Genomic DNA, 14,328 nt, shown 5'->3' on the forward strand with positions numbered 1-14,328 from the left:
TAATAATAATAATAATAATAATAATTCCAGGGGGCTAAGTGTGAACTGGTGAGGTTTCTTGATTGGTATCCTATTAACTGTTTCTGCCTGCCTCAATTCACAGAAACGTCTGTATTTGCCCAAGGTGTCAGAGTCCAGATCTAGCTGGGCAGAGTGGCAGTGACCTTTAGTTTCAGCACTGAGGAGGCCAAGACAGGGTGATCTCTGTGAGTTCCAGCCCAGTCAACTGCTACAGAGCAAGACCGGGTCTCAAAAGTAAATAAAAGAATAAATTTAAAGGGTGGGGTTTGTTCTAGGGCACCTCAACTCCCTTGATACTAGCTATCGTCTTTGTAGGGACTTCTCTCCCCAAGAAGGGTGAGGAGGCCCATGCAGGAGGACCAGGAATGCCAGTTTTAGATGGGACTTGGGTGGGGCCCAAACAGGTTAGGTCCCTACTGCTATGCCCAGGGCACCTGTGCTGGAAGAAGCTCTCAAGAGCCCGACAGATTCCATAGCGCTCAGGAGGAGTGAGGAGGTGGTCCAGCTGCTGACTGAAGGTCCTCCCCTGGACTCGGATACTGGAAGGCAGGATATCTGCCACCCACTGCAGCGAGGTGAGTGCCGATGACCGGGTTGGGGAATCCAAAGAATCTGAATCTGCGGGAGACCAAGGCATGGGGAGGTACGGGTGACCTGGAGTCACCAGGTTAGGTGCAGTTTCCCAGACACCTGGGGTCAGCAGCCTTCTGAGCTGGGGCGTGCAATATATTGGAAAGGCAACCTTTGTAGAGATCACTGAACAGCATTGAACGTTGGCGGCGCTCCTGGGAAGCGACCAAAACAGTACTGGGAAATGTATGGCTTAATAGTCTCACCGCTAGCAAAAGGGACCGGTCCTTCCTCTACCACCAGCGTGGGCATTGCGCCACTGCCTTGCAACATGGACACCACCTTGTCATGAGAGCAGTTCCTGCAAAGGAGATGGCCCATGAGGGCCTGACAAGTGATGTCTGTCCATCATGTACAGGTCACCCAGCAAATCACTGTTCATTCGAGACTAGCCAGAACCCTAACTTTCACATAAGTTAGGGTCTTGTGCAGTAGACGCCCCAAGCATTCGACAGTTTGGTCTGCAGATGCCCTCGGCTTGGCATTCCTGACCATAGCAGGAGCTATTTCCATGTCAACCAAGCTATTTCCAAGACTCCCCTCCAGAGCAAGAAATAATTGGTCTTTTCCATTCTGTGTTCTCAACATGTAGCTGCAATATTTTCAGCTGGAAGGATGGATTCAAGTGGAATCCTTAGTAATGGGTGAGCATGGTATAATTCCAGCACTTGGGGAGCTGGGGCAAGAGGATTGGAAGAATTTGCATACTTTGAAGCAGTCTGAACTATATAGCAAGTCCAAGTTGCCTGGACAACTAAACAAGACCTTGTCTCAGAACAAAGAACTTAAAAAGGGCTGGCTTGGTAGCTCACTCCTGCAATCCAGCACTCACTGGAGGCAGGTGGATTTTCATGAATTCAAGGCAAGTCCAGGCTACATAGCAAGTTCCAAACCAGCCTGAGATATAGAGTGAGGCACTGTCTAAAAAGAGAACTCTTAAATAAAGGGCTGAGGATGTAGCTCTGAGACAGTGTTTGCCTAACCCAGGGTCTTGTGTTCAGTTCCCAGTATGACAGGAAAAAATAGCCTCAGGGGACGGTGGATAGGCACAGGAGACATAAGCTATAGGACATAAGTCAGAAGGAGATCAGGGCCACTGTTAGTGTCCAAAAAGGCCAAAAGTCTTGGGGGATGGTTCATCCCCAAGATCACAAGACACCTCAGGGACGGCTCACCTCATGTCCAGTCCATTGAGGAAGAGGATCCGGTCACCTGACTTGAGGGACGCATTTTCAGCTGGGCTGCCTGGAGAAGAGAGAAGGTCAGTTGACCTTCTTCGTAGTGGAAAGTGGAATTGTATGGGACTCTCCTCTCTCTACCCCACGGTGTGAGTCAAATAACCATTCTTCAATTTTGTGGGCGATAAGAGAGACTCAGGGCTGTCGAGATGGTTTAGGGAACCAGAAAGTTCACGTGACTATCTGAGTTTGCTCCCTGAGACCCATGTGGTAGAGAGAACTGACTCCTACAAGTTGTCCTCTGAGCTTCACACACACACACACACACACACACACACACACACACACCGGATGACACATGTATGCTCCCACCCCTCCTCCTCAAAATAAATAAGCGTAGTTTAAGAGAAATGAGCTTTAGATACAATCAAGGGACAAAAAAGGACTCACCTGCAATCATGCATTTCACATGCAGACCAACCAATCCACAACCCTAAGCATGAATCTCACACAGACCAACCAATAAACATGCATTTCATGCCGACCAACCAATCCACAACCCACACCCTGAGCACCTCCTCTAAGGAGTGTGCCCCAGTAGGCCACTGTCCACCTGCCTTCAGCAGATTGAGGCTAGGAACTAGGCAGCCAGAAGAGCAACAGCCTCTAAACCCAAGAGCTCATGGGCATTGTTCAAAATCACGATGCCAGGGACTGGAGAGATGTCTCAGAGGTTAAGAGCACTGCCTGCTCTTCCAAAGGTCCTGAGTTCAATTCCCAGCAACCACATGGTGGCTCACAACCATCTGTAATGGGGTCTGGTGCCCTCTGCTGGCCTGCAGGCATACAGACAGAATATTGCATACATAATAAATAAATACATATTTTTTAAAAAATCACGATGCCAGCTGGACAGAAGCTAGAATCACTTAGGGGCAGGCCTCCAGACACACCTGTGGGGTTATCTAAACTAAAGTTAGCCTCTGAGAAGGTGAGAGAATGTCTTCATCATGGTAACCCATGTGGGGAGACCCCTTTTAGCCATCAGCAGAGATGTTCCCCGGGCGGGGAGACTGGGCTGCCTAAAACAGAGAAGGCAAGCCAAACACTAGCATTTTACCACTCCCTGCCGGTTTCCCCCTTTCATTTCCATGCATGTCCATGTGGCATGCATGTGTGTGCATGTGTTTTCGTGTGTGTAGGTGGATGTATATGTATATGTGTGGCTGGGTGTGCATGCATGTGTAGGTGTGTGTGTAGAGGCCAGAGATGTCATCCTCCACTGATCTTCCACCTTGTTCACTGAGGCAGGGCTCTCAATCAAACCCGGAGCTCATCCATGTGGCTGGTTGGCCAGCCAGCTTGCTCTGGGAGTCCCATCTCCTCCTTCCAAGGCTGGAATTACCAGCAAGCTACTATCCCACCAAGTATTTTATATGTTTTCTGGGTATCCAAACTCCAGTTCTCATGTCTATTCAACAATCGCTCTAACCATTGGGCCAATTCCTCAACCCTTACTCTCAACTTCTTCACTTTGGATGCAATGTGGCTAGCAGGCATAGATAGATAGCATCAGAGAGAGAGAGAGAAAGAGAGAGAGAGAGAGAGAGAGAGAGAGAGAGAGAGAGAGAGAGAGAGAGAGAGAGAGAGAGAGAGGCGGGGAGGGGGGGCGGTGTTCAACTCATCCCTGATCTTAGACACTCAGGGCAACCTGTCTATCCCTCACCAGGCAGGACAGATTCAATCCAGACCGGTCCATGGCCGCGCAGAGTGAAGCCGAAACTCTTGTTGCCCTTGTATACACGAACAGTCCTAGGGGAAAGGATGGGATGGGGTTGGAAGTGAGTGACTTTCTCCGTCTCACCCTGAGGAGATTAGACCAGAGCTCAGGAAGCGGATGTCTCACTTCCCTGTCCTTCCAGATGCCCACGGCACAAGTCTCCTACCCAAGCTCGCTCACGATCGGGAGGTGTCTATTATTATTACCAGCGCCCTACATACCTGCGAGGGCCCCCAGGGCCGGTGCGGCCGCCCAGCAGCGAGGCCGCTTTGCGCGGGGGCGGCTCATCAGGACGGCGCGGGGCGGCGCTGGCGCGCGTGGACACTAGGAGGCGCTCGGGACGCTCCTCGCTGCGGCTTCGGCGCAAACGCTGCGCGCCCTGCGTCCTCCGAGCCCGGCACAGCTTGCCCAGCAGACCCTGTGACACCACCTCGTCGAAGCGTGCCCGATGCTTCTTGGGGATGAAGATCCTGCAAAGCGAGGGCCGCAGTCAGGCGCGGCCTCTGGACACATCCCAAAGGCGCCTCCTAGTGGATCTCCTGTCCCTTCCCAGGGGTAACCAGGGAAATTTTCACTCTCCTCTTTGGTGAACAGACTTGCATTCCCAGCTGTCGGAGACCTGGTCACATGATAGCTCAGCAGGTGGAAGCACGTGCTGTCAAGACTGAAGACCTGAGTTCGATTCTCTGGGACTCACATGGGGGACTGAGAGAACTGACTATCCTAGATGACATCAGGAGTGCGGTGTCACCCCACCTTGAGAAAGCCGCACAACCCTAACCTTTGTGGGGCCTTTTTTCTCCCAAAGCAGTCTATGGAGGATTCCAGTTCCTGCCTGTCTCTTGGATCTCTCCCTCTCTCCTCTCGTGCACTTGTATCTAGCAGGTCAAGCCCTGACTAATGCTCTCCTTCTCTCCCCGGCTTATTTTCAGGTGACTGACAGGGAAAACTTCATCAGCTATCGGCGGGATGTCTGACTTCCTCTGAGAATCCTCACACCTGCCGTTCTCCTGCTTGCTTCTCTGCCCTCAACTGTGAAGGCAATTACCACCTCACCACCTCCAAGCTTTTGGCTCTGCCTGGGCCACTCTCCCGTCACCGCCCCACCCCCCACCCCGCCGCCGCCGCTTTAATCTTTTTAAAAGAATGCTTTTTATTATTTTTTAAGTGGGTGTTCCCAGTTCCCTGCATGTATTTAATAAACCTTTGCCCTTTTGTCCCTGCCAGGTACTAGGGGCTCAACTGTGAAGGTCTGTGAAGACATCATCCTGCAGGTGGCTGGAGAAGACAGCCTCCATGAAGCGTCCAGACCCTGGGATGAATCCTTGGTGCCTGTAATTCTAGGAGCTCTTTAAAGCCTGATTTTGTAGCTGGGCTGCCGGCCACAATGACCGGAAAGGATTTGGCCCTTGAGAAGGAAGGGCGGGTGCATGACTGCGAGTGATCCAATCCCATCCCCACACAACAGCTTCCGCTAACACCTTGATGGACTTACTGATCCACTGCAGAAGATTCCGAGTCAGACAGAAATCTGTAACTTTCCAGGGTGACACAGCTGGCCTCTGACACAGCTGGAATCAGGGCTCACCTACACTAGCAAGCGCTTGCATCCTGGCTGTGCCCCAAGGCTCCCTTCCCTCTTCCTTGTACCAGGAGCCAATGCCAAGGACAAGATGGGGAGTCAGGAGAGAAGAGAGGAGGGGAGAGATGGCCCGGCATGCACCTGAGGTACCCCTCTCCTGAACTTGCTCTGTGGCTCTGCCAGCCTCAGTGAGGCAGGTTAAGAAGGCTCACTGGTAGGACTGAAGGCAAGTAGATTCTTCAGGTGGGCTCCTGCTAGCCCCGCCCCCAGGGAGTTCTGCTTCCGATTGGATACTCCAGGTGACCAGGAGGTCTCCTGAGCCTGACACTTCTATCTGCCTGCCACACAGCCCTCTCCTCATCCTCCCGCCGCATGTCCTGGCAAAGGACACAGAGACTGTCCGCCTCATACCCTCGACCTCAGCCCCAAGTTCTGCAAGGCAACAGGCCCAGCTTCTAATCTGGGCAGGGGTCAGATGTCCGCTCAGTTCCGCATCCGACACCAAGTAGTTAAAGTCCTGCTTGCCAGGTGGGCACCAGGCTGAATCACAAACTGGCGAGGTGGAGGGACTGGTGGCTAGTTCCCTGCTTGGCGTCCTGGAGCACGGGCCAGAGGCCAAGGCCGCCTGCTGAGCCAGACACCCTTCCTGGCTGGCATGAACGGTCCCTGCGTCTCCATCACTGTCTGCCCCAGCCACCCAAGTCCCAGCACTGTTGTAGGTTAATTAAAGCTGGCACAGTCAGATGCAGTGGGGCCAAATTCATTATAGGGGCAGATTATTGCCTTTTTGATTGTGGCAGCCCAGCAATGGGCCTCTAAGGCTTTTATGCCCTTGTGATGCCAAAAGGCCTTTCTGAGTTCCCTGGGTTCTTCCTGGGAGTTACAGTATAGAACCTTCCACTGGGTCAATTCTGCTACCAGAACCTCCCCCTAGGGTCCTCTCTTTCCTGTGTGTATTCTATCCCGGCCCCGCTTTCTTCAGCTAGCACTTGATCTGAGAACAGGTCGGGACAGGGGTAGGAGCCTCAGAGGCTGCAATCGGCAGTTACCGACAGTGGAAAGGTCTCTGCCTTCCAAACTCAGAACTTGATGCGATGCGCTAGGTTCTCATCCAGAGCACGCGACAACCCCATTCTTGGTCCTCTGTCCTATCCCGTGAGTCAATGCAGGGAGGTTGTCTTTTTAATCCTAGCCTTTCACTTCACCCCAACTCCTCGGGTTGCGCGTGGGTCCTGGGTACCCAACATCTAAAACTCACCACCCACATAACCATCAGTTTATTCCTATTGTCCCCCGTTTCTGGACTCCGCCCAGTCTCGTTGGGTTGCCCACCCAGGATAGGGGACCCCCCCCCCGATGTCCCAGCCCCCTCTCCCAACCTCAAGTTGGGTGGATGCGGGCGCAGGGTTCCCAGAGGCGCAGAACGCGATGAGGAAGCTACCTAAAGTGCCGAGAGAAGCCCTGGTCCTTCCCCATCTGGATCCGCGAGGGCGGTGCGGCAGGTGCGCACCGGGTAGCGGGTGGCGGAGCCCGCGATGACAGAAGGGGCACCCGCGACTCCACGCGTCTTTGCCGGGCGAACGTGCATGGCCCCTCCCGGCCAGTCCTGCATGGTGGCCCGATGCCCGCCTCTTCTTGGTGGCTCCGCCCAGCTCCGCCTTTTCTCTCTCCGCCCTAGTACCCTTAACTAGCTGGTGCTCCCGAAGGAGTGGAGATCCTGGTGATTCCAGGCTGTTAAGCTCCTTTCTTTGGCTCTCTACTTTGTCCCTCTCCAGGAGTCTTGCCTGGGACATCACTCGCCCAGCAAGTCCCTCTTTTAGTGGTTGCAACACTCTGCCACGGCCAACACCTTTTAGAAGAGTCCCCTTTTGTAGTACCTGGGAAGGTAGAGGACTTCGAGGGAGTTAGCCAATGTTGGAAATGCCCTCCCTACGTACCCAAGGGAAGTTAGGGAGGAGGAGGAGGAGGAGGAGACCTTGAATGCCGAGGCCAGGTCCAGAGAGTACACTCCAGAGCAGTGGGTGGTCATGATAGAGTTTATGGATTCGAGGGGAGGCGGAAGAACCCAGAGGTTTTGAGGTCTTGGTACGTCCAGGGAGGGGGAGGACGTTGGGAGGTAACCCAGGAAAAGGTGTAGGATGGGACAAGAGGGTAGATACCCCCCCCCCCCCGCCAGTACTGACTCGAGTAAAGATTTCACACATGCTACTTAAGTACCGCCGCGTTACATCCGCAGGACTTTTTTCTTCTTATTTTAAGACAGAGTCTGACGAAGTTCCTCAGGCTTGTTTTGAACTTGCTTTAATCCAGACTGGCCTGGAATCCTTCCCTCTCCCTTTGCTTTTCCCTCACCTCCCCTCCTCCTCCCCTCCCCTCCCTTCTTCTCCCTCTCCCTTTCCTTCTCTACCTTCTCCCTTCTTCTGATCCCCTGCCTTCATCTGCTGGGTACTGGGGTTACAAGCACATACCATCAGGCCTGGTTTTATTCCATCCAGGGAATCAAAATGAGGTCTTTGTATGTACTAGGTAAGTATACTGCCCGCTGAACCTCATTTCCAGCCTAGACTTTGAAGTTTTGATCTTCATGCCCCAGCTTCTTAAGTAGATTGGATTGTAAGCCTGTTCTACTATGTTTTGCTGAGTGGTTAAATCTTTAAATACAGGAGTGGGCTGAGGATGTAACTCAGTGGTAGAGCCCCCCAGTGAGGGGCTAGGATGTGGCTCAGTGGTAGAGCCCCTGCCTAGAATCCCCCAGTGAGGGGCTAGGGTGTGGCTCAGTGGTAGAGCCCCTGCCTAGAATCCCCCAGTGAGGGGCTAGGGTGTGGCTCAGTGGTAGAGTCCCTGCCTAGAATCCCCCAGTGAGGGGCTGGGGTGTGGCTCAGTGCTAGAGCCCCTGCCTAGAATCCCCCAGTGAGGGACTGGGGTGTGACTTGGGGTAGAGCTAGAATCTACCAAGGGAGGGACTAGTGCACAGCTCCATGGTAGAGGGCTTCCCTAGCAAGAGCAAAGTCCTATGTTCAATCCCCAGTCCTGAAAAACAAAACAAAAATACCAGCAGGGCATGCTGCTCCCTGACACCTCAGCCCCTCACCCATTGTTGGCCCCACTGCACAGCTGGAGATTCTCAGAGCTATTTCTTTTCAGCAGCCGCAGCAGCGGCAGTGGCAGCAGCAGCAGTGGTGGCAGCAGCACCACCTATGCCTCCTCATACCCTGTCTCCCTTGCCCTCCCCCATGCCTGACGAGTCTCATCCTGAGCACAGCTCCTGACAGCAGGCCCACGACTGTCCCATCATGACAGACGCACTCATGGTGTTACTTGCCAGCGTCATTGTCCCAGAACCAGTCACTCCTAAAGGCTATAACATTGTCCACTGGGCTGGCGACAGGGAAGATGAAGGCACCGGATGAATGGCCGTGCTGCAGTCTGGACATGCTGTCTCAGGGCCAGGCCACTGCCGTCACAGAGAAATCCCCAGATAGGGTGGCAGTGGTGGGGGCATTTGGCCAGGTGACTCCAGACAGCAGGGTGTAGACACCAGGGAACAGGCTGTATGTGGACCGATCTACCACACCCACCTCCGCAAAAGAGCATTGCCATCTAGAACGATCATTCTCAACCCTCTACCCCTTGAGGACATTTGGCATTCTCTCAAGACATTTTTTGGCTGTCACAAAATGACAGCTGGGAGAAGGATGTGCTGCTGGTGCTAGCAGTAGAGGCCAAGGCTTCCACAAGGCCTGTGTGCATGGGACAGCTCCCAGTCACAGAGAAACTGTGGAACCCCGAAGTCGCACTGTGGTGTGCATGTGTGCCTTATCCATGTTTGCATGAATGTGGGCATATATGCAGAGTGTGCATGCACTTATGTGCTTATGCATGTGGAGGGCCGAGGCTGATATCCAGCTCATCCTCCATTCCTCTTCCACCTTGCTCATTAAGGGAGGGGCTCTCAATCAAACCCAGAACTTATCGATAAGGCTAGTTTTGCTACCCTGCTTGCTCTGGGGGAATCCTCGGCTCTGCCTTCTGAGCCAAAATTACAGATGAACGGTTAACATGGGCTTTGGGGATCCGAACTCTGGTTCTCATGCTCATGCCAAAAGCACCCAAGCCACTGAGCTGCTTTCCCTACCATAATGTATAAATATTTTTATTTTTTCTTTTGAGACAGGGTGTCTGGCCAGTCTCAAACTCATAGAGATCCACCTGCTTCTGCCTCCCCAGCACTGAGATTAAAGGTGTGTGCTACCATAAACAGTTTTGTTTTATTTTGTTTATTTGAGAAAGGGTCTCATTATGTAGCTCTGACTGGCCTGAAACTCATCAAGTAGACCAGGTTGTCCTCAAACTTACAGAGACCTGCCTGCCTCTGCTTGCAAGTGCTGGGGTTAAAAAAATGTGCCATTATGGCAGGCTTTGTTTAATTTTTTAAAGATTTATTTATTTATTATGTATACAACATTCTGCCTCCATGTATGCCTGCACGCCAGAGAAGGGCGTCAGATCTCATTATAGATGGTTGTGAGCCACCATGTGGTTGCTGGGAATTGAACTCAGGACCTCTGGAAGAGCAGCCAGTGTACTTAACCACTGAGCCATCTCTCCAGCCCTGAGTTTGTTTATTTTTAATGTGTGTGTGTGTGTGTGTGTGTGTGTGTGAGAGAGAGAGAGAGAGAGAGAGAGAGAAATGCCGTTGCCTGAGAGTGCATGTGGAGGTCAGAGGCAATACAAATGTCTTCCTCAACTACCCTCTCCCTTATTTTCCTTCAGACGGGCTCTCTCACTGAGCATGGAGTGGACTGATTAGACCAGACAGGACGACCAGTGGGCCCCAGGGATCCTGTCTCTGCCTCCCCAACACTGGGATCACAGGCTGCGCCACTGCAGCTGGCTTTTACATGGATGCTGAAGAGCCAAACTCGGGTCCTTGTGTTTTTTACAGGAAGCACTTCACACATTAAGCTGTCTCTGTGGTTATAGCACATAAATATTTGTGTGTGTGTGGCACAGGGGATCACACCCAGGTCCAGGGTGTACTAGGAAAGAACTTTACAAAGACTATCTCCTGTTTTTCTTTTCCTTTCCTTGTGATGAGGCCTCTTTATGTAGCCCAGGCTGGCCCTGAACCCCATATGTAGACTCAAACTTGCAACCCTACCTCAGGTGCCTGAGTACAAGGTTTTACCAAACGTGTGCATCCCCACGTTTGGCTCCAAGGCATCATGGTGTCATTGACACAGGGGTCCCTCTCCACCTCCAGGCCTCCAGCTACTCTCCTCCCTGTTTATACTCAGTGCAATTCATTTATAGGGCATCCTACCTAGAATCCTGCTGGAAGCACGTAGGATAAACCCTATTTACCAGACAGTCTCTGGAGGTCAATTCACTTGTTCAGGGTTGTACCATCGGTGAAGGGAAATTCCAGATCACACCGCCTCAGCCATGCCAGTGGCTTTATACTCTACCTGCCTCCCCCTCTCCCAACAGATACATCCCCACAGCTTCTCTTCCCGTTCCCTCCTGGACACATCACACTTTCCAAACTGCCTGTCCTGTCCTAATTAGAAAGCCATTTTACCACCTAATCAGACTGAGATTCCTTGGGGGACAGACCCAAATTAGGCTCTGAGTAGCAGCAAGAAGTGCTGTTGTAAGGGGACACGATGCCTTTGCAATCTGTGGCCACAAACCTGGACACATCCCAGGCCTTGACTGCCCTAAATGATGGCCACTCACCCTGTATTTATATCAAGTACTTAAAGTGTGATTAATGAGAGCCAGATAAACTGTATACAAATTGGGCAGTTTTTATGGTAGCCCAGGCTGACCTGAAACTTGTTCCGTAGCCTAGGATGACCTTGGACTTCTGTGCCTTCTCTAAGGTTGAGATGTAGGCCTACACGACTATTCCCTGTTTTGTTTTGTTTCCCTGTATAGTTTGAGTGTCCTAGAACTCACTCTGTAGAACAGGCTGGCCTTGAACTCCTAGAGATCCGCCTATCTCTGCCTCCCAAGTGCTGAATGTTGGGATTAAAGATGTGCACCACCACTGACCAGCCACCATCCCTGGTTTTATGCAGTGTTGGGAACTGAACCCTGGGCCTTGCTGTGTAACCCAGGTCAGCCACAAACTTGCAGTTTTTGCCTCAGTCTCCTAAGTGCTGGGGTTGTGTGGTCATCCAAATTTATGAAAAATGCATCTATATCAATAACCACATGTACTTAGTGGCTACTGTGGGAGAGGGCTCAGGGTCGTGGTCTCACTCCACAGCTCTTCTCTCCTCTGCTGGGGCCGCTGCTGTCACCCCCAACCCTACCCCCCACCATAGGCTACTCTTCTGTGTTCCGAGTGGCTCCTAATCTCCTCGGAAAAATTATTTATTTATTATTTATTTATAGCCAGGGACTTGATAAGTTACCCAGGCTGGCTTTGAACTTGTGATCTGCCAGCTTTAATCTCCCAAGTAGCTGAGATTTCAGGTGTGGCTCTAAAGAAAACTCTCACATATACACACATGCACACACATACCATCCATCATCATCACCTACCACCCTTTGTCTATTCATTCTCCTGTTTAAGCCTTGGTTTTCTGCCATGTGGCCTTCCTGGGCCAGAACAGTGATTCCCCATTGTCCTCGTTCAACGGCAGGCTAGGGAGCCCCTGCTCTTGCCTTGAGACTAGATGCTTGGTGTTGAACTCATCTTGGTGACTGACTTTCGTGTCTCCAGGACTCACTTCAGGACCCCTCTGAGACCCAGCTTTCTAAGCTAGAGTACTGACACCTGCTGAGTCCCTGCCCTGATTGCAGGAGTCTGGGTGAGCAATGCCTCTGAACTTGGGTCTCAGAATTAGCTAGGGAGGCTGGTATGCTTCCTTGTCCCTTCTGAGACTTCTCCAAAAGACTACACTCAAATCCCCAACACCCAAGAGCTCATCACACAGTGGGGACGTTGGCAGCTGGCCATCTCCAGGAGGGAGGAGGGAGGAAATGCAGAGGGGTTGGGAGGTGGTGGCGGTGGGGAGGCGTTTTCTGAAGGCCCCTCTGCTACGTTACCCTCCTTTCGAAGCCCAGCTGGGCGCCGCCCCCTCCTCCAACAACCTCCCCAATTTTCCTGTCGCACTTGACACCCGCTGGCAGCATAGGGTTTCCATTCATCTTCCCAGTAGCGCCCCAGGGGAGCAGCGGGCAACCGGGGCATCCCGGAGTGTCCAGGGGTTCCCGCTTTTTCCAGGCTCTAAAGCTAGACCACCTCCTCCCTTCCTAATCTTCAGCTGACAGGGGCCTGTCGATCGCTTGGGGAGGAAAAGCAGCCAGCAGAGAGGCAGCCGCCGCTGCCGCTGTCCCAAGAGAGGTGGAGGAGACAGAAGCCCCGCAGCACCGAGATAAAACCAGGAAATCTGAGCAATTCTCCAGCTGAGTCTGACCTGGAGACAAACGCACCAAGTTCCCTGGGGACCGTCGCGTCCCCCAACAAGCCCAGCCCTCATAGAACTGGGCAGAACCGAGCTCTGCCTGTCACCTCCCCAGGAAGTCCTCAGCCCCCTGCATCAGCTCCGAGACAAATTCCGCCCTAGAAATAACTTTTTTTTTTCTATTCAGAGCTTTTTCTTCTTCTCCCCAGCAAGAATCAGTCCCCTTACTCACCCCAGGCAGCTCATGGTGGCCTCTTTCGGTGGCCTCCAGTGCGTTTCGCTGCGGAGTCGAGATGCTGAGCCCCGACTGGTGGGGGCGGGGGGGCTGGCCAGCTCAGTCCCTGACATTGGCCAGGCCCAGAGGGAGGGGCAGATCGCGGGGTGAATGGCAGCGAGGGGAGGGGGCAGACTGAGCCCGGGAAGGGGGAGGGGTTGGGGCAATCGCTGGCCACAGAAGCTAGAGCCGGGAGAGAAAGCCAGGCAGGACTCAGAGAGGTGTCTGATTGCAGTCCTGTGTAGACGAGGCCCTCAGGGAAGGAGGCCAGGGAGAGATAGATCCAGGGCCACTCCAAGCCAGAACCCACCAGGAATTTCCTCCAATAAACTTAGAGTGAGCAAAATGGGGACGTGCACAGCTAGTTGGGTTCACGATCCTGTGACCGCCACTGGTTTGCTCTGGGATCCTCTCAGAACCTCAACTTGACTATATGTGCAGAGTGTCCTTCAAGGACCTAATGTGGTCCTTGGCACATATCTGTCACCACCGCCACCATCATCACCACCATCAAACTGATATCAAAGAGCCCTCGTTTAGGGGCTGGGGAAAACGGATCAGTGGGCGGGGTGCTTGCCCAGAAAAGCACAAAGACCCAAGTTCCATCCTCAGCACCGTGTGTGTGTGTGTGTGTGTGTGTGTGTGTGTGTGTGACATACAGTGGCTCTGGGTAACTCCAGCACTGAGATGGGTGAGGGGCAGGCAGGTGGAAACCTGGGGCTCTCTGCCTGCCCAGCCAGTCTAGCTAAAGTGGAAAGTTCCAGGTTCAATGAGAAACCTTGTCTTAAAAATTAAGGTGGAGTCAGGTGGTGGTGGCGCACGCCTTTAATCCCAGCACTCAGGAGGCAGAGACAGGCAGATCTCTGGGAGTTCTAAGCCAGCCTGGTCTACAGAGAGCATTCCAGAACAGGCTCCAAAGCTATACAAAGAAACACTGTCTTGAAAAACTGAAAGAAGAAGGAAAAAAAAAGAGGTGGAGATGACTGGGTGTGGTGTTGGAACAGCTTTCATCCCAGAGCTCAGGAGACAGAGGCAGGAAGATCTTTGTGAATTTTAGACTACCCTGGGTTATATAGCCATCCAAGTTCAGACCGTCCAGAGCAACCCTGAGCACACACACACACACACATACACACACAGAGCCTGATGTGTGTGGTTCACACCTGTAAACACTTGGGCAGTTAGGGCAGGAGAGCCTTGAGTTCAAGGCCCCACCTAGGTGACATAAGGAGAACCTATCTCAAAACAAAAAAGGGGGGGCATCAAGAGGCAGACGGTGGTCACTGCCTGTAGGGCTGGGTGGGTGTCAGGACCCCCACAGAGTTGTTTTCTTCTAAGATGCCACTGCTTGGTCACAGTATGGGCCAAGATGCTGGGAGTATTTTGGTGTTCTTTTTTTTTTTTTTTTTGGTTTTTCGAGACAGGGTTTCTCTGTGGTTTTGGAG

At 52.5% G+C, this 14,328-nt stretch overlaps 1 protein-coding gene across 5 annotated transcripts in view; it reads right to left on the minus strand.

Moving 5' to 3' along the window:
- Positions 1 to 12,909, minus strand: part of Grid2ip (Grid2 interacting protein) — a 34,337-nt gene extending 21,428 nt beyond the window's left edge. For 3 of the 5 annotated variants that reach the window (XR_009056859.1, XM_057765499.1, XM_057765497.1), the window contains exons 1-6: positions 6,633 to 6,844; positions 3,831 to 4,079; positions 3,556 to 3,641; positions 1,827 to 1,896; positions 858 to 952; positions 456 to 639 (exon numbers count right to left, since the gene is read on the minus strand). Coding sequence is in view for 4 of the 5 variants with exons in the window: in XM_057765499.1 (XP_057621482.1) it covers positions 456 to 639; positions 858 to 952; positions 1,827 to 1,896; positions 3,556 to 3,641; positions 3,831 to 4,079; positions 6,633 to 6,667 (719 nt within the window). In the remaining variant the exon portion in view is untranslated. Of the gene's footprint in view, positions 1 to 455; positions 640 to 857; positions 953 to 1,826; positions 1,897 to 3,555; positions 3,642 to 3,830; positions 4,080 to 6,632; positions 6,845 to 12,841 lie in introns of those variants that run through there. The other 2 variants (XM_057765500.1, XM_057765498.1) reach the window with 1 other exon arrangement.
- Between the last annotated feature and the right edge of the window lie 1,419 nt (positions 12,910 to 14,328).

Source organism: Chionomys nivalis, chromosome 3 (genome assembly GCF_950005125.1).
Source record: "Chionomys nivalis chromosome 3, mChiNiv1.1, whole genome shotgun sequence".
NCBI classification, from domain to species: Eukaryota; Metazoa; Chordata; class Mammalia; order Rodentia; family Cricetidae; genus Chionomys; species Chionomys nivalis.